This window comes from Mycotypha africana (genome assembly GCF_025528875.1).
Source record: "Mycotypha africana strain NRRL 2978 chromosome Unknown BDF20scaffold_4, whole genome shotgun sequence".
Taxonomy (NCBI): Eukaryota; Fungi; Mucoromycota; class Mucoromycetes; order Mucorales; family Mycotyphaceae; genus Mycotypha; species Mycotypha africana.
The window spans coordinates 685,525-704,217 of record NW_026515728.1 but is presented as its reverse complement, the minus strand read 5'-3'; the positions used below and the strand labels follow the sequence as shown (position 1 = coordinate 704,217).

General features: G+C 38.9%; 11 protein-coding genes across 11 annotated transcripts; 6 read left to right on the top strand and 5 right to left on the bottom strand.

Annotated features, from left to right (window-relative positions):
* Positions 1 to 305: 305 nt before the first annotated feature.
* BDF20DRAFT_817350 (uncharacterized protein) lies at positions 306 to 590 on the top strand (the record flags this gene model as incomplete). The annotated part of the gene is made up of 1 exon (XM_053077246.1): positions 306 to 590. The coding sequence occupies one exon, from the start codon at positions 306 to 308 to the stop codon at positions 588 to 590; it is 285 nt and encodes a 94-aa protein (XP_052937091.1).
* A 770-nt stretch (positions 591 to 1,360) lies between these two features.
* BDF20DRAFT_863653 (uncharacterized protein) lies at positions 1,361 to 3,126 on the top strand. The gene is made up of 3 exons (XM_053080689.1): positions 1,361 to 1,658; positions 1,724 to 1,847; positions 1,992 to 3,126. The coding sequence occupies exons 1-3, from the start codon at positions 1,427 to 1,429 to the stop codon at positions 2,950 to 2,952; spliced, it is 1,317 nt and encodes a 438-aa protein (XP_052937090.1). The 5' UTR covers positions 1,361 to 1,426; the 3' UTR covers positions 2,953 to 3,126.
* Positions 3,112 to 3,934, bottom strand: BDF20DRAFT_863650 (uncharacterized protein). The gene has a single exon (XM_053080688.1). It carries the CDS (start codon positions 3,639 to 3,641, stop codon positions 3,387 to 3,389), a length of 255 nt encoding a protein of 84 aa, XP_052937089.1. The 5' UTR covers positions 3,642 to 3,934; the 3' UTR covers positions 3,112 to 3,386.
* A 168-nt stretch (positions 3,935 to 4,102) lies between these two features.
* Positions 4,103 to 5,592, bottom strand: BDF20DRAFT_986859 (uncharacterized protein). Its single transcript, XM_053085228.1, has 3 exons — positions 5,503 to 5,592; positions 4,740 to 5,384; positions 4,103 to 4,650 (listed from the first exon to the last, which is right to left on the bottom strand). The coding sequence occupies exons 1-3, from the start codon at positions 5,510 to 5,512 to the stop codon at positions 4,229 to 4,231; spliced, it is 1,077 nt and encodes a 358-aa protein (XP_052937088.1). The 5' UTR covers positions 5,513 to 5,592; the 3' UTR covers positions 4,103 to 4,228.
* Positions 5,593 to 8,137: 2,545 nt separating this feature from the next.
* BDF20DRAFT_834534 (uncharacterized protein) lies at positions 8,138 to 9,283 on the top strand (the record flags this gene model as incomplete). The annotated part of the gene is made up of 4 exons (XM_053078747.1): positions 8,138 to 8,204; positions 8,416 to 8,450; positions 8,852 to 9,114; positions 9,157 to 9,283. The coding sequence occupies 4 exons, from the start codon at positions 8,138 to 8,140 to the stop codon at positions 9,281 to 9,283; spliced, it is 492 nt and encodes a 163-aa protein (XP_052937087.1).
* A 201-nt stretch (positions 9,284 to 9,484) lies between these two features.
* BDF20DRAFT_912094 (uncharacterized protein) lies at positions 9,485 to 10,611 on the bottom strand (the record flags this gene model as incomplete). The annotated part of the gene is made up of 2 exons (XM_053083914.1): positions 9,485 to 10,380; positions 10,497 to 10,611. 2 exons carry the CDS (start codon positions 10,609 to 10,611, stop codon positions 9,485 to 9,487), a joined length of 1,011 nt encoding a protein of 336 aa, XP_052937086.1.
* Positions 10,612 to 11,045: 434 nt separating this feature from the next.
* On the bottom strand, positions 11,046 to 12,053 carry BDF20DRAFT_793459 (PQ loop repeat-domain-containing protein; the record flags this gene model as incomplete). Its single annotated transcript, XM_053076230.1, has 5 exons — positions 11,046 to 11,168; positions 11,266 to 11,506; positions 11,603 to 11,755; positions 11,837 to 11,910; positions 11,994 to 12,053. Coding segments are annotated over 5 exons (651 nt in total), but the record flags the coding sequence as incomplete, so codon positions are not given.
* Positions 12,054 to 13,009: 956 nt separating this feature from the next.
* BDF20DRAFT_863624 (galactose-binding domain-like protein) lies at positions 13,010 to 15,074 on the bottom strand. The gene is made up of 6 exons (XM_053080687.1): positions 14,824 to 15,074; positions 14,713 to 14,761; positions 14,515 to 14,635; positions 14,304 to 14,420; positions 14,049 to 14,206; positions 13,010 to 13,984 (listed from the first exon to the last, which is right to left on the bottom strand). The coding sequence occupies exons 1-6, from the start codon at positions 15,017 to 15,019 to the stop codon at positions 13,105 to 13,107; spliced, it is 1,521 nt and encodes a 506-aa protein (XP_052937084.1). The 5' UTR covers positions 15,020 to 15,074; the 3' UTR covers positions 13,010 to 13,104.
* A 35-nt stretch (positions 15,075 to 15,109) lies between these two features.
* On the top strand, positions 15,110 to 16,025 carry BDF20DRAFT_863620 (uncharacterized protein). The gene is made up of 2 exons (XM_053080686.1): positions 15,110 to 15,670; positions 15,784 to 16,025. Exon 1 carries the CDS (start codon positions 15,396 to 15,398, stop codon positions 15,624 to 15,626), a length of 231 nt encoding a protein of 76 aa, XP_052937083.1. The 5' UTR covers positions 15,110 to 15,395; the 3' UTR covers positions 15,627 to 15,670; positions 15,784 to 16,025.
* Positions 16,026 to 16,279: 254 nt separating this feature from the next.
* On the top strand, positions 16,280 to 17,213 carry BDF20DRAFT_433283 (uncharacterized protein). Its single transcript, XM_053075437.1, has 3 exons — positions 16,280 to 16,294; positions 16,369 to 16,545; positions 16,619 to 17,213. The coding sequence occupies exons 2-3, from the start codon at positions 16,477 to 16,479 to the stop codon at positions 17,048 to 17,050; spliced, it is 501 nt and encodes a 166-aa protein (XP_052937082.1). The 5' UTR covers positions 16,280 to 16,294; positions 16,369 to 16,476; the 3' UTR covers positions 17,051 to 17,213.
* On the top strand, positions 17,214 to 18,622 carry BDF20DRAFT_433284 (uncharacterized protein). The gene is made up of 3 exons (XM_053075438.1): positions 17,214 to 17,730; positions 17,838 to 17,949; positions 18,024 to 18,622. Exons 1-3 carry the CDS (start codon positions 17,376 to 17,378, stop codon positions 18,523 to 18,525), a joined length of 969 nt encoding a protein of 322 aa, XP_052937081.1. The 5' UTR covers positions 17,214 to 17,375; the 3' UTR covers positions 18,526 to 18,622.
* Positions 18,623 to 18,693: the final 71 nt, after the last annotated feature.

The following is an 18,693-nucleotide window of genomic DNA, read 5'->3' as shown; positions in this document are numbered from 1 at the left end:
CAATTCTCCTTGGGTTTTATAATGATTTTTTATCCCCTTCCCTATCATCCCGCACGTTCAACCACTTTAAACAACATAGCCCGTCCAATGAGAGTCAAGGGTAGACCGTTTTGTCCACCAGAAAATGACAAATGAATTTGATTGGCTTTCCAGGACTTCTCCCCCATAGTTGCTTTCATTGCCTTTTCTTGAAGCTCCGTCTAAGCATCGAATTAGTAATCCAAGGCCCTTTTTATATATCTTTGCTATCTACCTTTCTCTTCCTCTTCCCTCTCTTTCACTTTCAGTTCAAGTAACCGTTCATTATGTCCACCCCTGCTACATCACAAAAAGTTCTTTCTCTCTACCGTCAATTCATTCGCCACGGCAACAAGTTTGCAACCTACAATTTCAGAGAGTATACTCTTCGTCGATCCCATGATGCGTTCAGAGCCAACATGAAGGAAACCTCACCGGAAAAGATATCTGAATTCATTGCAAAAGCTGAAAATGATTTAGCTGTGGTGAAGCGTCAATCGGCTATCAGTCAAATGTTCAGTTCAGGCGATCCTTTAGTGGTAGAGGCCGGTCCCAAGATCCACGTTCATTAAAAATACATTGAACAAGTAGAACCCATGTCCATGGAGAAAAAAAGAAGAGATTGTCAAGATTCAACGCTGTTGATTAGTAATAACAACAGTAGTCCCAATGTGAATAAATAAGGATAGATACAATGAAACGATCGAATCATCTAAAGACGACTAAGTGAAGAGGGAAAAAAATAAATAAATATCGTTTTTTTATGATTGGTTCAATAAATAAAATGTGTATTTTTGATCAATAGCCCTCTTTTATTGTGCCTTATTCCTCCCCACCCCCACCCATCTTTTTTTAATGTTGTCAAATGCAGATTTTTGTCTTGGAGAAAAGGTTTCAGAGACTGGTTTGATCATTTTGGTCAGAAACCCTTTGCTCCTTTTTTTTTTTTTTTTCTTTCTTTTATGGCTGTCATCATGCTTATATAATAAAAAGAGGAATGCATAAGACGTTTCCAGTCTATTTTTATCTTTAGTGTGCAGTCATTAAAGGGGGCACAGAGTGACAGTGTCGATTTGTGTAAAATAGGCGTCATCTTGGATACACATTCGTTTCGTAAACAAAGATAAGCCAGAAATAGAATCTATGGAAATGGAAGTGGCAGATGCTTGAAAACAGATGAAATTTTTTGTTGGCTCTTATCCAACACACCAACAAGGCCAAGAGAGCAAAGGGCGCTTTTTTTTTTTTTTTTTTTTTTTTTTTTTTTTGGCTCTGATTTTTTAATTTTGAAACCCATAAAAAAGAGCCAACAAAATTGAGAACAAACAACTATATAAGGTTGGGAAGTGTCTGCTTCTTTCCCTTTGCTTTTTCTCTTTTCTTTTCCGCACAGAAATATACACATAAAATGCTGCGTCAGTCTCTTCCTTTACCTGTTTCTGAAAGCCTTTTGAGCGTCAAGGAACAACATGCTTTTCATGATAAGGACCAAGACTGTTTATTTAATGAAGAACTCCCGACAGTGGATCGATCCATGTTGACAAAGATCGTTCAAGAAAATCACTATTTATATCCTATGGAAAAACGAGACAGGCCCAACAATAGTATCCGTGTCCTTGTGGCCCTGCATAAAATGAATGGTAAGAAAAAGTTACGGCGAATGCCTACGACACAATAGACTTAAAGTTTTTGTTTTGTTTTGTAGCTACTGAAGAACAGCTGTCCATTGCCTATGAAAACACTTTACAAGAGGTGGAGTCTATTTTTATCAACAACAAGAACACAAGAATCAATGAAAGAAATTGGCAAGATCATTTGGGAAATACATCGTAAGTTAGTTTAAAAAATTGTGTATTTCATATTTGTGTGTCTGGTTTTTAACTTTTTTTTTTTTTTTCTTTTTTTGTCGATCTTTTTTCTTTTTTTTTTTTTTTTTTTTTTTTTTTTTTTTTGTGGGTGGATTCATCCAATAGCTTTTACGGTGATTTCTTGGTTTTTTTTGATCACCAGTTGAATCGACTTGGGTTAGATGAGTTATTAAGTAGATATTTCTATAGTATTCCTTATTCTATGGGATCTCAATTACAGCCTTTTGTTCAGTTGGCTTTTGGCATAGAACAAGAATTACCAGAAATCATTACACAAGCCTTAGCTTATTATGCTTGTACTTATATGGATGTGTCTACTATTATTTTACCCAAAGAAGAAGCAGCAGCAGCCATGGACAGCCACACCCCCACAGCCGCCCATCCTGACCGTCTTGATTTTGTCAACACGTTCTTGTTCGATTTGGTGCGTTCGGATCAGCGTTTCGATGGTAGAATAGACGGTGACAACACTTTCCAGCAATCCATAAAGGTACTGTTGAAAAGCAAGCAAGAGCTGCTTCAAATGTACATGGCCTTCTGGACAAAAAGCACCCAAGCCATGTCCACTGAACAGAAAATGGATGCTCTCGTCTACACCGCCGTCTGTCTTGTGAAATATGCTTCTCGTCCACACTTGGGTCATACAGAAATGGACTGGTTCTTGACGGGAGGCCAACTGATCGAGTCCGCTTTAGCCCTCAAGAAGCTAGCCAACTCTAACGAATCGCTTTTGCAAGCGTGGGTTCCTCTTCAATTTCTGGCCATGCTTTGCTCTTTTGTCGTCCAAGGCCGTCCTTATTTCAATCCACCACAACAAGAACAGCACCCACTCTCAACCACTGCCTTAAAGATGATGATGAGCCATATGGATCAACATATCAGCCACATGATGCGTCATGCTCATGACGATCCCAAATTGGTGTTGGCCCTCCATTCCTTGATGAATGTCAAGACTTTCTATCCCCATTTCGCGGAAGAGGCCTTGTATGTGGACATTATTCAATTATTATCTTCCTTCTCTATGGATGGAGGTGTTTGGGTCAAATCCGGTCTGGGTTGGAAATAACACTCTCCTTCTCTCTCTTCATGCCTCCATTTTCTTGTATATAGTATCCTATTTTTAAAACACAACCGCATTACAGATATTTAACTATTTGCATACCCCTCTTTTTCAAAATAGAACATGATTCATCACACGACATGTAGTTGTCTTGGCTTTTTTTTTTTTTTTTTTTTTTTTGTCATTAGAAAACGGGGGGGGGGTTGGGGAGCGGTCATTTTACGTGGAATGTTGTCAATCCACCACCGCGGCCAACGGGGAGCCGCGGTATCCAATTTTTCGTACCTGAAAAAAAAAAAAAATTGAATTTTTGCTCTTGGTTTTTTTTCCTCCGTTGATTGACAGCTTGCGCCTAGCCACTTTTATGATTTGTTTTGAAGCGGCAGCCAAACGTGAATAAACCAAGCCATTGCGTACAACAAACAAGTGCACAAGAGCGCTCACGTCGTCACTATCATGCGTCCTATGATGGTTGAAGGGATTGATATGTGTGAAAGCATGTATAGGCTCTTTACAAAAATACAGTCCAAACCAGCATAGGTAAAGGTATGGCTGCTAAAAAAAAAAATGGCATTGTTTTCGAGATGCAAATTGGCTTTGTTTTGAGATGGATGAATGAGACCCAACAGAAAGAATATGGTATAAAAAAAAAGTTCTTTTAGACAACTCTTTTGTTTTCTTGGTGCTGCATCCATGCAAAATAAATACGTTTGAATGTATTTCTTGCGCAGAGTCCAAGACCAATGGATAGGGTTTGATCTCTCACCACAGTGATCACCCACGCACCCCCTTTGGATGCTTGAATACAGAATTCAAGCGCGAAACGTCGTGGCAGGATCGGTTGAAATCTAAATGGCGTGTTATGACGAGTCATCATTTTTTTTTATGGGATCAACAGGAAAAAGAAAAGAAGCGTCGTAGAATGTTGATCTTGACGCTTATTTGCGTAAGAAAGAAGAGACAGACATTTTTTAAAAGTAAAATGGGGGAAAGGTTGGCAATGAAATTTTTTTTTTTTTTTTTTTTTTCTTAAAGCTTCAATAAAAGGCGTACACTCCAATGATGTCAATTTTATACAATCGCGTTATCAAGATAAGAGACATAAACCTTCTATTGGGTTGTGTAATCGAACAAAACAGAAGAAAAAAAGTTCTTTAGCATGGAATTTTTTATTGTTCATACAAAAAAAAATAAATAAATAAAAAGCTCAACCAACATAGTATGTACAATGGGCGGTAAAGGTGGGCGGAAAAAAATGGCCCAAAATTTTAAACATCTTTCATTACGGTTCTGGCCGAACAACTGCATGGGTAGAAGAAAAGTAATCATCTTCTATGCTATCTGTTTCTTCAAAAAAGCTTTCTCTTCTGTTCTGTCCTCCGATCTCCTGCGTATAACTGTCAGCAGCAGCAGCAGCAGCAGCAGCAGCATGTGTTATAGCTGGAGGAGGAGGCTGCATAGAAGTGGCTACGACAAGAGAAGACGTCGTGTTTCTAATGATATTGGCAGATGTCTTTCGAAGATAATCTTGTACCGCTTCACAGTTGCAGTTGGCGTGCGCTAATAGCAGATTTTTTAAAAACATATTCTCTTCTTTTAATTGAGACACCAGCTCCCTTAATTTCTCATTTTGAAGACTATTGAATTCTGCTTTCTGTTCAAGGTCTTGGATCCAGTTCTTTTTCTTTTGACGGCATTTATAAGCTATACAACACGAGACAACCAAAAAACAACTGGGGTCAAAAATGCATCCTTCCACGAGTGACAATAAAAGGGGTTCTTTTCTTTTTTACCAGCAATACGATTTCTTTCCAGACTCTTTTTTCGCTTCAGACGTTCTTCGTCTAATAAATCCTCATCTTCTTCGTCTGTCGTTCCTGCCGCCGATACAGAACGCCGTTTCCGACCTCGTCCTCCACCTCTTCTATTCGACATAGGAAGAGGAGGTGGAGGAGGCGTATGAGCCGTCGTCGTTGGCGTTTCTAACAATTCAGTCGTATTGGAAGATAAACTATGATCTGAAAGAAGAGAGGGTTGATGATATGGTACAGTAGGTAGCGATACATATGTCTTTTGAGATGCATTACGAGTAGGAGGAGGAGTCGTAGGCGTAGGTGTAGGATAGATAGTAGTACGAGAAGAGGAAGCATGAGGAGGCATGGCGGCCGTCGTCGTGTTGGTGGTCATGGGTGGTTTTGGCTGTTGTTGAGGATGGAATGAAGAGGTTGATTTATTACTATTGTTGTGATTGACATAATATGGATGAAAAGGTAAAAGGTCTTGCTGTTGCTGCTGTTGCTGCTGCTGCTCTTGAGGATGCTCTTGTGGAGGCACCATAGAATGAGGATGATAGGGATGATGCTGTAAAATAGGTGAATGACTGTCGTTATTCACTGCTGCTGCAGTTTGCATAAGAATCGTCGTAGGAGGCATAAAGGCTAATTAAAAAAAAAATGGACGGTAACAGAAAGCGTGAATAATTCTTTGACGTGGCTCACACGATAGCAATAATAATAATAATAAAAAAAAAAATAAAAAAAAAAAACTGACATCTACCTTCTGTCATAATTACTAGGATTTTATGTCAAATGTTTAAACGTGTTTGATTGAATAATGAAAAATGAATGAATTAAAAAAAAAAAAAAAAAAAAAAAAAGAAACGAAACGAAAGCAAAAGAGAGATGATGATGGGGTTTTTGCTGCGTGTCTTTCAAGTCTTTATATACAAAAAAGAGGATGGCTGATATATAATAATCGATGCGTTATGTACTACTTTCTTACCGCCTTTCGGGGAACCGACTAACTGGTTTTCCCGTAGTATAGAAAAAACTAAAAATTGCAAAAAAGAAAGCAACCTATTTCGCACAAAAAAAAAAAAAAATATGGTTCATTCTTCATCAAGTGAAAGCAATCTGCCTCCTATATAAGTTGTAACCATTAGGTCAATATGATGTCATTTCAGTGATAAACCATTACTTATGATAGGCGGATTCAGACAGTGGGGTTCCATCCGTTTGGCACAATTTCCCGTGTTTTTATTGACTGTCTGACTCAAACCTGTCTCTTTTTGGCTTTTTGCAAATGGTCACTCCCCGCCTTTTCAATAATGTTCTTTTTTAAAGACGCTTTCTCCTTGCTTCTTTGTCATTTAGAACAGCAGAAGGTGGGAGCTTAAAGTGAACAATTGTCCATTTCGGTGGTTGTGGGCTTTGGCAATTTATCACGGATTGAAACTCATGTGATAAAGATGAGCCAGTCTGTCTGTTATTGTAATTTCTTCTACTTGTTTCTGTTATACACTCGTCTTTTTTTTTTTTTTTTTGAGAGCAGATCACATCAAAGAATTATAGACGCCTTTACATCTTGTTTGATTTAGCCTCAAACTTTATCGATTCCTTCTCTCTTTATTTTATTTTATCCGTTGATACACATTGTTATTCTACCATGCTTTCAAACTGAAATAGCATGTAGAATGCAAATCGCGTCATTGTCTACAAATAGGTAGACTTACTTTTGTGGAAAGCCGTTCCCCTTCCTTCTTGATCACTGTTTTCCGCTTAAATCAGAAAAAAATGCAACAAACAAACAAAAAAAGAAAAAATCTGATCGAAAAATATCCCGATCTGGTCGAATCTAGATTCACAATGTTAAACTTGGCCTTTCATAGTAATGGATGGCTGATCTACCGCAGACGAATGCAAATAGAGGCTCCCATGGAGCCATCTTTATGTTTTTTCAGTCAAAATATCCACATGCTGGCTTTTAAACCGTTTGGCTTTTCTAAAAGACAAATCACTTTGTCTTCTTGTAAACGAGCCATCGAGACGAATCGAAAATGACCATTGCAGTAAGTAGTACAACAAAGCTGAGATGAGGACGCGACCTCGGCTGGATTGAGAAAAGCGAAGCTCTTCAAAAAAGGATGTTCCTTATCTACATTGACACAAACAAAAAACGTGATAGAGCTCTCCTTGGGAATCAGCCATCGTCCATCTTTTTGGTTAGCATTTTCTACTTTCACCGCGGGGGGTAACCTTTGTAAAATCAATCGAAAATGAGAACCATTTCTTAGAGACCTATCACGACAACACCCTCTCGTTTCTTTTCCTTCCCTGACCCCTTTGTTCAATAGACGCACATTGAAAGATGAATCACTTGCACCCAAACGAGATCTATCACACAATGCACACACACACACAACAGAGAGATGCAACGCTACTATGTAGGAAGCTTGTCCTAAAAAGCAGTCAGTCTATCCAAAAGCGAGCGTAGTGAGTGTGTCTATCCAGAAACGAACAAAAAGTCTGACAAAACTGTGATAAACGCCCCTGTCTCCCTTTAAAATGCACAATGGAAGGACACATCACTGTATCACTTTGCATTATTGGCAATTTCAGAATGGTTGCACCGTATATATTTTTAATGGTTGCAATTTTATATTCCAAAAGGCAAAAAAGAAGAAATTCTACTTTTTCCTGAAATGATGTGCGTAACCCTAGCTTATAGCCCTTTATGGACATTTGGGCGATCTCGTTAAAAAATCAAGAATACATAATGGTACGAAATTTAAATTTCTTTGTTCTGGCAATTCAAGCTTCTCTGTCTCAGCACACAAACTTTTAGAGCCCTCCACTCACAGGAGTGCTTCACTTGTTTCTGAAGTTTTCGTTTTTGTTTCTGTTTTTGTCTTTTCTTTTTTTTTTTTTTTTTTTTTTTTTTTCACCCAAGCTATCGTAGGGGTTTTTCCCTTGTTCAACCATCACAGAAAGACGGACACTTGTAGAAAAAGACACTTTGGATGATGACAAGTACTATACAATAAAAGGGAGGTGACAAGAGCCGTCTAGGCGGAAAGCAAATCAACGATGGAAAAAAAGATAAGAAAGTATAAAAAAATGTTTTACCACCACTAGAAACAACCCTCCATATCCCAATACGACAACACGTACATGTAACCGGTTTTGAGTCACATTGTTTTTACCAAATTTCCGATGGCTGCTTGTCAAACCTGGAGAGCCCAAGTGTTGATCTTTTGTGTAGATAGAGAACGAATTTGATAAAACATGAAACAGCTTCCACTGCCTTATGGAGACAGACAAAATCACTGCCAAACAAAGAGGGCTTTTCATGTGTTTATTGAGATTGCCTATAGTATAGTGTTCTATCAGAAAGTATTGTATTTTATCAAAGAATGGACGCTGACGGGGCATCAGCGGCAGTCCTTTTCATGTCTGCCATCGATATCCAAACACTGCTCGGTAAAAGTCAAGCGCAGTGTCTATACCAACACACACACCCCCTTTAGCCACTTGATCATCGTTGATAGATTGACGTACCTTACTCTAAGCCGCTTCTGTCATAAGGCAGGTGTAGGCTTGCGATAAAGGTTCAGCCTGATAGAATAGTTCACTACTTAGTATGACTGCCAAAAATTTTATGCTACCGCTTATCGTATTTTGCCACACATAGGGGCTTACTCTATAGCAACTACTGACCTGAATAGGGTCAGTTTATTTTATACCATCATCCTATGAATAGACAATTGGACTTTTATGACTCTTCATGAACCAGCAACTTTAGCCTGTGTCGGAAGCTATAGTCCATCCTCGTAGACTGTTCTTCTAATGAACCCTTTTACCTCGTTCATCGCAGCCACACACCTTTTTTTATCGTTGTTTCAGTCAAGAAAGCTTCTTCGCTGTTATACCTTGGCTCATTCCTTAAAGGCTGTCATGAGCGGGGTGATTGAGAGGTTTATCTTTCAGCTTCCCAAGACTCAACCTTGTTGGCCATTGGATGAGAGCTGCTGATTCGATAGCTATATTTCTTTTGCGCTTCTATCTACAGTGATTCGTTGTCGTTACGCTAATGATGTGTTTATCATCATCGTTTTCGTATTTTACAGACCGCAAATCTTCTTGCTGCTTGGACTTACTCAGTTGCTCTGTATTCCATCCCCACCCCCCTCTGCATGACGTCGCTTTACGCGTCGCTCTTTTTCCTTTTTCCTTTCAAGCTTGCCTTTACAGTAAGTGAAACGGACGATGCTGCGGAAGGATGGCGTTGTTTTTCAAATTCTACCACTTTTTCTTCTACTGAAGCAGAAAAGATGTGTCGTAAGAAGGGGCAAGTTTTTGGTGAATTCCGGTACATCATGGGTAGAGTAAGGTATAAGCAAGATTTATTTTGATGGCATTAGAAAAAAAAAAGTTGCCTACTGTGGAAGACAGAGTGGGCAATGACAATGAATCGAGCAAAAAGCCTATTGAAAGAGAATGTTGAACGCGCACTGTGTCATACAAGACAAGTGTTTTCACGACTAAATTCTCATCCATGAACAGTTTATCATCATTATCATGGGGTGGGGGGGGGAGGGAGGGACACAGGGCGGGGTCTCTTAAGCATGACAGGCCCTATGGGATGATTTGTCCCACCGCAAAAAAAGAACTATTTATTGAGTCTACAAACAGTCAAAAATGCTTTCTTATAGAGTTGATCAAAAATTCCCAAATCACATGCATCTTCTTTCAAAGACGCATCATGCTTTTGATTTGGTGGTGACCATAGCTTGAATGACACCTTGTTTTTGTATATAAACTTTTTGCTGCTGTTGGTTGTGATGATGAAAAGGATGATGGTGCAGAATGTTTTTTGTTACTGAGGAAGGAGGTGGAGGTGAAGCTGGCGGTAAGGATGGTATCATCACATCCTCATTGTTATTTGATGTCATTTTACCAGTCGTACTGTTATTGCCCATAGGTATGATCATATATTGATCAGATAAAAGTCTGCCTAAATAAATAAATTTCGAAATAGTAGAAGCACCACGCGATTTTTGTGGACTGCTAGCAGAATTTAGTTTATCCAAATGCGGTGATAATTCTTTCCGAATACCGGCTATGGTTAAATAAGGAGGTTGTGTTGGCACGTTGATTTTAATGTCTTGACCATTGCTTGAAAGTCGTACAAATATAGCGCAAGAAAAGGCGTCATGATGGTCGGGGGAGGTATTCGCCATGGTCGTGGTCATGGCGGTAAGTGGAGTATTATCCATAGGAGTGTTATTATTATTATAATTCATAGTAGTATTAGTAGTAGTATTAGTAATGGTGAGTGCTGGTATCATGGATGGCGACTGCTGCTGCTGCTGCTGCTGTGTTTGTGATAAAGTAAGAGGCTTTTCTTCTGATGCTTGCCGAGATAGATTACTGTTCATGTTGAAATGAACGATTTCATGATTTTGTGTTACTGTTGAAGTCTCCGGCGCAGTACCTTCCTTTTCATTTGAAGTGGTTGCTGTTGACATGGCATTACTTTTATCTAAAGATTGTTTTGACGATGTGGATGCTCTAGTAGTGATCACATCTGGCCCTTTTACAATTTCTTGCTCTTGTTCTGGTGGCTCAACAGATCCTAAACGGCCACTATGTGCTGCTTATTTCAACAAGAAAAAGAGAAATATGTCAATTTACTTTATAACAAACAGGTCTTGTTTCTATTGGACAAGGTAAAGCTATGTTGCCACTTAAACTCTAGGACAAGATATTTACAATGGACGATATCCAATTGCTGCTGATGTACAAAGCCACTATTGTTCATATCATTTCGTCGCCGTCTACGTTCATCTTCTTCGTTATGTGAAAGCGTTGAAGAGCAACAACCCATTTTTCTTTTTCTTTTTCTTTTTTTTTTTTTTTTTCTTTTGCAAGAGATGCTTAGATGTATGTCAATAAATGTGTTATAAAAGAAAAAATAAGAGAAAAGATGATGTTTATGGAGGGAAGAGAGTGAGTTTGTCTACGAAAAGAAAGGGAAAAAGGGAAATAGAAAATGAGATAGATTTCCTTATGTATTAAAAATAAAATTCCCCAAGATCACAGTCAATCATTGTTTCACTGATTTTCTTCGTTGGCAACCACTAAAATTGGATTTTTACAACGAATTTATGTCAGCCCTCTTCCATACTTTTTGCCCAGCGTGCTTGCATAAAACCTTCTATCCCCCGCCCACACCCCCCCTCCCCCCAGCTTACATTCACGTTCATCGTCGTCGTCGTTTGTATGGCGCAAACACCAGCCTTTCTTTTTCAGAAAAGAAGAGAATAGAATGAACTCCAGTACAATCAAGCTGTCAATGAACAATTGAATAGATCCACAAATAATAAATTGCAGTGGTGCTTCAGTGAAGATGAAATAAAACAACTTGAAGCTGTCACCCAGGAACTAGAGTTATAGAAAATGGAGAACGGGCTTATGTAAGCTACACACACCCCTCACTCTTTCAAATGCACTAGCTTGTAATGTAAATAAAATTGTTTACCCAAGTGGCCAATACCAACGAGCTAAACCCATGCGTTGATCTATTTTTGAAATTGGATATGCATTGTGGCAAGGGTAATGTGCTTTCGATGCCTAAACTTAGATAGCCCAAAATCTCAACGTATACAGCGTATCGTTCAAGAAACAAGTGCAAAAAAGCCATCACAAGAATGAAGACAGTGATGCACTTGATATAACTGGAATAGTATTCCCATTTCCAAAATGATTTGAATAAGCCTGTTCTGTTTCGCCCCAGTGCCGTATAGAAATGCAAATGCGAGTTATCATCATCTACGGAATCGTTATTGTCGGTAGATGAGGAGAAAGAGGAAATCGACTCGTTGTAGAATAGATCGAGTGTGCTTCTTCGTTCATGCTTGTATTTGACCACCACCTGTAACAGTATCACCATGGTAATAATCATGGCTATCGACTGTAGCAGTAACGTCACTTCAAACCGTTTTCCGAACCAAAAGAAAATACGCAGAACACTACATGTACGTACGTAGGCGAGGTGAGACTCTAGGCAAAAATTTTTTTTTTCTTTGCGCACATGCTTTCTTTTTCTTTACTTTGCAAATAAAAGAATGGCACACGTCATTATATTGAAGCCATCGCTTGACTGTTTTCGCTTAATGAGAAAGTACTAACAATTCCGGTCGATGGAATAAGCTTTGCTGACGGACATTTCAACCCGAATGGCCAACATTATGTAAAATACTGACTTACTTGATCAATATAGCCTATGACCGGCCCTACAATCATAGCTATGGATAAACCCACAGAAAGTATACTCCCCATCGTTCTTACACAAATGTGTTTTTATTAACAAGGATTCTTTCTACTTGGTATACAAAACAGAAATAAAATACTCCAAAGGCTGTAATTTTACAAGCTTACTATTATTGGACCTGTTTATGAATAATATGTGTGATATCTCGCGTATAGGCTTGTGACTGACACAAGAATTAGACAAACACTAAATGCTTGTTGACAGATCCATTCTGGAAGATCGGTCCTCACCTTCGAGAACCCTACTCTAAACTCTTCAATGGAACTCTTGGTAGCATCTTTTTTTTTGAAAATGTTCCATTGAGCTGACGTTCATTAAGCTAATACAACTAGCAAACCTCTTTCATGACAAGATATATTTGCTCAAATGAGACCCACTTTCGTTTATTACATGGCCGAGATTATTTACTTGAACCTACTCCTTAGAATAGTTTATGGCTCTTCTTTGATCGTACGTACGAAACGAGTCTTACTGTAAAAGAGCCTCTCTACTTGCAGTCACGACCTTACAATGAAAAAAAGTATAAATTGAATCCCAAAGCGCTCCCTTTTTCTTTTTTTCTTCTTTGTCCTTTTCAAAGGGGAGATGCTTATTCAAATGAGGTCACTACCGATGGATAACTGCCGAACCCATAATTAATCAATCTCGACTAGAAGACACTACTATTCAGTCCTCTAGTCAATTTTTGGATCCTCGAAAGAGGATGTGTCCATTACTCTCTTTTTATGAATGAAAATGAAAAAAAAACCCGCAAAATTTTCTGCAAAAACTCTACCATGGGTCTTACGATCCGATCAAACAAAACAACATGTTGATGAATAGAAAACAGTAATAGTACTCGAAGGAGTTGATACGTAAACTTTCTCTCTGCAAAATGAACACAGGGAATACTGATGAAATGTAATGGGACAACTATTGAAATAGAAGTTTTACTACGCTTTATATACCAGGGAAAAAAAAAAAAAAAAAAAAAAGGAAAAAAACCAAAAGAAAAACGGTGCATACGTTCCATGTATTTTACAGTCGTTGTCGCTGTTGCTCAGTCTACTAATCGTCTATTTCCCCTTCTTCCTGTTGATTGAATGGTTGCCGTAATATTGTTTGATCACTTGTTCGACTTTTCGATTTCTTCAGTGGAGGGAAATGGAAATCATAGTTATGGGGATCTATGATGTTTGGATGATACGCTGTAACATTTGTATAGTCCAACGGTTTTCTTTTCTTTCTATTAGAGCGACGATGCTGATCTGAAGGTCTGAAATTTCCATAACTAGTGCTTTTTTCAACAGATATATAATTAAACCGTGGCTGCTGCAGAGTGGCTGCTGCTGGTGGTGGTGGTGGTACGGGTACCTCATGATGGACTGCATTAGAATTGGAAGCATGATGACTATTTATCTGCCTTGTCTCGTTTGGCTCTTTTTTATGGGTGCTTTGTGTAGTGAGAAGATTGTCGTCACTCATTTCTTCAATTTTCACCACCGTTTCTTCTTCTTCTACTGTACTGGCAGCAGCACTTGGAGCTGGCTCAATGAGTAAAATCGTCTTCTTATCAGATTCATCTGCAGGCGTACCATACACTTTCATTTGCTGAATACCGCCATCTGGAATAACACAAAGTCGGACATGGCTAAACACCTCATCTTTCAATATGGAATCGTCATCCTCGTATTTGAAGACCGTGACTGCATTGGGCTTGATCGATTTTCTATCCACTAAGCATTTCCAAGTGGTGTATAAATCGTAGTTAGGATCGTCATCTTTTGTCAAGCAAGCGTCAATATAAACGTGCGTTGGTGAATTGTATTTGAAAGCTGTAGTATCAATTAAAATACTGTTGATTTTGCATGTATGGGCAAGCTGGACAATTTGATGATCGTTTCGCGAAACACCCAACCTTGATCTAGGAGATAACCATCCATTCGACCTATATGGATGAAACTGTTAAAAAACAACTTCTCTTTCCCTTTTCCGTATAAATTTATACCTACATTGTCCTCCCATTATCCAAAAGAATATTCGATTTGTTTCCGTAATGGTTATCTGTCCAGCGCACAATACGTGCTCCTAAAGCTGCCGATGCTAGATTATGCTCTTGAGATTTATCAGAGAAATCTGGCGATATTTGACCAAATGCTCGAAGTCTGGCCTTTAAAATGGAAAAAAAAAGAATTGGCCGTTAATCCCATTGTATGCTTTGATTCGTGTCTTTTCAACCTTATCGATCCCTAGTTACAAAAACTTACAATGCCTCCAGCAGGTACAACACTTAAACGAATTCGGCTGTATACGTCGTCTCCTTTGAGTGAAAATAAATTATGAGTATTGACATGTAGGACTGTTCCAGATAAGATCGTTTGCCACTAGATATTTTTATAGATAATCACAATTTTGAATCAGTATTGGATGCTCTTTCTCCAAAACGATTTCTGTAAACATAGATGAAATGTTCTTTACTGATTGATCGGAAACTCGATAAAGTTCAATTGTAGCATTGGAAGGGCAGCTATTCACGAACCCAGTTGTATCGATGTCAATGCCATAAATCTTACTAAGACTGCAAAACTTGATTGTGACACTATGGAATCTGTCAAGTAAGTTCTCTCATCCAATTCGGAATTTTCGCTTTACTCTCAAGTATTTTATTTTTTTTACCTGGCAATCGATTCATGTCGTTTTGTCAGCCAACCATCAGGGAATTCCTCTATCATCAAACCTGCTTTAGCTCAAGTAAAAGATGCTGTTTACCAGTAGGTGTTATCTTACCGTCATCAATGGCATGGTCTTTGTTCGTGTCTTCTTTCTTTAATAAATTCTTTGCCTCTCCACAGCATTCGTCACTAACGCTTTCAATTTTTGCGTTTAAAATTTCTGATGTGACTTCTGCGTGCTCCAAAAAGCCGCTTTCCTTAAGGCTATGTGTTTTGAGCCTCTGGCATGACGAACTAAGTACGTTCCCCATACTTAAAATAGAGTAGCAGAACTATGCAGAAAAGTCTCTAATTAGGAAGAAATAAAGAGAAAGGAACATGAAAATGCACAAAAAAGAAAGGAAAAAAAAAAAACCAAAAAATCTTGCCATCGGAATTTCAAAGATGCCGCGTTCTTTCTTACGCTTCCACCCCTTTGGAGAACAGCCATAGTGGTAGCCAAGTAATTTACTTCTTTACTCTTTTCATTCATATTGTAACTTACAATTTCGTTTTAGCGTTCTCTGATTTGCAGATAAACGTATAAAGTCTTTATTCACTCTAATTTTTTACGCTAAAAATGTCAAACGAATCATATCATTATACTGAGAGAGAGTGTGTCTGATACCAAATATTGCAAAATGCCCAATGCTTCATGTGTTTGTGTGTGCGAGTCTATGTGTGTCTGTATGTCTTCAAACTTGGAAATACAGTCTTGGTTGGATTGCCCATTGTCCTATCATCACGAGAACAACAAGGCGCTCATTTGCCCATGCCTATGTTTACCCTTCTTTCTCAATTAGAATGGTGATAAGATTCGGGCAGCGAGCTTTCAATAAATCGCTCTATTCCCAAATGCACGCTCGAAGCGAACAATAAACCCACATGAAAAAGCGGGCTACTCCCTATTTGTCATGATCTAGGTAGAAAACAGAATCTCCGAATTCACGTCAAATGCCGTATACCCTCCACAATTTAATCATGACATTTATGGTTCATCATTTCTTTTTTTCTTCCTTTTTTTTCTTTGAGAAAGGACGTTATTGAAGGCTTCCATGGTACAAATTCAACGAGAAGATGTTGGTAATCAGATAAGGAGCCTCCAGCCGAATAAACGAATGCCATCATTATGCTCTGCGAATCGATCTTTTGGGTGGAGAATAATTTCAGAAGACTACGAAAAGTGAGCAAGAAAAAGATCTTATAATTACAAATGGACCATCATGGCTCAAACTGCTACGAATATCTGATTTAGGCATGCAAAAGCTATACGGTCTGAAGTGCACGATATTATCAATAGCCGAACTGGGAAAATAGAGAACTATCTCACCTGCATGGCACTGTCGGAAGTAAAGAAAAAAAAAAAAAGTCCTGGCCAAAATTCATGCGATATAGAAAAAAAATGCTGAACCTAGGCTTTTTACTTTTTCAAAAAAAAAACCTAGGATGGCATTGCAGCCTTAGGTTCTGGTAATAAGGAAGGTCCTCTCTATTTTGTTCAAGATCTGTCAGCAGTGAAGGATATCCCACAAGGACCCAGATTTAGGGTAAAAAAACAAAAGAAACAAAATAGAAAAGTATCCAAGATCAACTTCTAATCAACATTTTATCTCAACAAAAGCTTCTTTCTCAAGAAGAAATAGGCGCCCCTATTTATTCTATCGATTGGTCAAACAACCATATACTTGTAGGAACAACAAAAGGAAGCACAAAATTGCTGAGGTTTGACATGGATTACGGTAATGGTCTTGTTAAAAGCTTGTCGACCCTTGGGGAGTATGATATTCCAATTTCTGAGGTAATTATTGCTGTCTATACCAAATGCAATAGCAGTAGAGTGCGTATTGACAAATGACTGATCCCGACCACAGATTCCAATGAGCTCCTCCTCTTTTGTTCCCAATACACACGTCAAAACAGTACAATTCTCACCCACATACGGTAATACGAGCGCAGGTGAATTATCTATTCATGAGGCTTCTTCATCGTCGTGCTTCCTCACCACTGCCATATCTCAGCTGCAAATATGGAATGTCGAACAACCAAGCCTGCCCCTCATGCGTAACAATCCAAGTGAACTACCGCTGACAACTGCTAGTTGGTCCCCTACGCATCCTCATTCTTTGATTGCCTGTGGTGGTGAAGATAAAGCGATAAACATCATCGATATCCGTGTACCACCCTCTACTAGCGAAGAGCAGCAGCAAAGTGTGTGGAGAACTGAAAATGCTCATGACAGATCTATTCGAGATGTTCAATTCAACCCATTTATACCTTATTGGCTAGCTTCAGCAGGTATTTGAGGAATGATGACCGAGATGGGTAGTCACTTTTATGTTATATCACCCCCTATGTTGCTAATATTGTTTTTCTCCCCCCCCAGGCGAGGATGCTATAGTCAATATTTGGGATATACGAGCAACATGTCAGAAGCCTGTAGCAAAAATCGATGGACTTAATGGTATAGTTACTTCAGTAAGTTCTTTTTTTTTGTTTTCTTTATTGTTGTAGTAAGCATTTTGTATTTGCTTTGCTCACATTGGTTCCGCTAACTTTTCATGATCTGTCAAGGTGACATGGTCCAATATAAGGCCGGAAAACCTTTGCACCTCTTCTGATGATGGTGCAATGCGTTGTTTTACCCTTTCGCCTGAACAATTTCCAGTGTGGGATACTTATTACCGACTTGCTGACTATGACTATGATGATACGTTACCGATAGTACGCCAACAATCGAGGGATGCAAGCACGATATGGTCTTTCAACAAAATTCATCATCAAAATATAGATAACGGACCTTCATTCACACATTGGTTGAGTCGACTCTCGAGTACCACAGAGGGTCAAACGGAGATGAATAAAAGCAAAAAGAGCACCATGCTTCTTACAGGTGCGTTGGGTTTAGGAGAATGGGGTATTCCAGAACCAGGCACTGTTTATAAAGGCGAGAATCTCGCCAATGCTAGAGGTTCTGTTATGCAAGGTATGTGTTTCACTCATTCATGTGTTGTACAGCTTTGTGTAGTTATCTTTCACTAATAAAGAGGGCGCGCGTCTAATGTATGTGCTTGTTCTTCTTTCCACTTGTAGTGAAAGCTTCAAAATGTAGACCTTGTACATACTATTCCATCACGGATGGGGGTCAGTTATCATCACATACAGTTAGGTTTGACATTTCAAGTCACCTACGAAGCCGACATAGGTATTCACATAAATGAATAAGCCGGTGAATACATTGAGCGGAATCGAACTTATATGATGGCTTTTCTATTACAGATTTGATCCTGAAGATAAAACAGATCTTTCAGCTGAGATTGAGGATGATATTTACTGTCGAAGGATATCTAAAGCGCAAGAAAAATTACATCTATTAAAGATCGCGCCTATTCATGACGAACAAGAGGCACGCCAGCGAAGAGAAGAAGTGGACTTTTTGGAAGAGTGTTTGATCTTACGTGACCCCATCACCGATTGGGCTCCGAATTCCATGCCTGATAAATCAAAAAAAAGGATCTCTCGCCGATTTTGGAGCGAGGACGATTTATGGGAATCTGCTATCAATACCTTCAAGTTTGATTTGAAGTATTGGAGCTATCGTATTCCACCAGGGTGTAACACCGCTTTTGCGATTCCCGTAAGTGGATATAGGATTGAACCCATCAGGTCTAAAGAACCCGACATGTTCCTAACCGTAATTGAGTTTGCCTTCATTTTTGCAACAAAACTATTTCCATCAGTTAGATTTAAACGAACCTATTATTGCACCGCATTTAGTTGAGGAAGAAAAACTGGTGAAAGAACTTCCGCCGCTTGTGGGTCGGCGCGAAAGTGTCGAATCGTTTTATGCTTATACTTCACCAAAATACAACCATGACCTTTCGGAGCAAGTGGACGCTAGCCTACTAGAATTGAATGAAGATGAAACATCAGCCACGAAGGAAGAAAC

Coding starts and splice junctions, on each gene's coding strand:
- BDF20DRAFT_863653 (XM_053080689.1), top strand. CDS start 1,427: ATGCTGCGTCAGTCTCTTCCTTTACCTGTTTCTGAAAGCCTTTTGAGC. Junction 1,659..1,723: donor GGCCCTGCATAAAATGAATG/GTAAGAAAAAGT, acceptor TTTGTTTTGTAG/CTACTGAAGAACAGCTGTCC. Junction 1,848..1,991: donor GATCATTTGGGAAATACATC/GTAAGTTAGTTT, acceptor TTCATCCAATAG/CTTTTACGGTGATTTCTTGG.
- BDF20DRAFT_863650 (XM_053080688.1), bottom strand. CDS start 3,641: ATGGATGCAGCACCAAGAAAACAAAAGAGTTGTCTAAAAGAACTTTTT.
- BDF20DRAFT_986859 (XM_053085228.1), bottom strand. Junction 4,651..4,739: donor GGAAAGAAATCGTATTGCTG/GTAAAAAAGAAA, acceptor CGTGTTGTATAG/CTTATAAATGCCGTCAAAAG.
- BDF20DRAFT_863624 (XM_053080687.1), bottom strand. CDS start 15,019: ATGGGGAACGTACTTAGTTCGTCATGCCAGAGGCTCAAAACACATAGC. Junction 14,421..14,514: donor ATCGAGTTTCCGATCAATCA/GTAAAGAACATT, acceptor AAAAATATCTAG/TGGCAAACGATCTTATCTGG. Junction 13,985..14,048: donor TTGGATAATGGGAGGACAAT/GTAGGTATAAAT, acceptor TCATCCATATAG/GTCGAATGGATGGTTATCTC.
- BDF20DRAFT_863620 (XM_053080686.1), top strand. CDS start 15,396: ATGCTTCATGTGTTTGTGTGTGCGAGTCTATGTGTGTCTGTATGTCTT.
- BDF20DRAFT_433283 (XM_053075437.1), top strand. CDS start 16,477: ATGGATTACGGTAATGGTCTTGTTAAAAGCTTGTCGACCCTTGGGGAG. Junction 16,546..16,618: donor ATGATATTCCAATTTCTGAG/GTAATTATTGCT, acceptor TCCCGACCACAG/ATTCCAATGAGCTCCTCCTC.
- BDF20DRAFT_433284 (XM_053075438.1), top strand. CDS start 17,376: ATGCGTTGTTTTACCCTTTCGCCTGAACAATTTCCAGTGTGGGATACT. Junction 17,731..17,837: donor TAGAGGTTCTGTTATGCAAG/GTATGTGTTTCA, acceptor TTCCACTTGTAG/TGAAAGCTTCAAAATGTAGA. Junction 17,950..18,023: donor CACCTACGAAGCCGACATAG/GTATTCACATAA, acceptor TTTCTATTACAG/ATTTGATCCTGAAGATAAAA.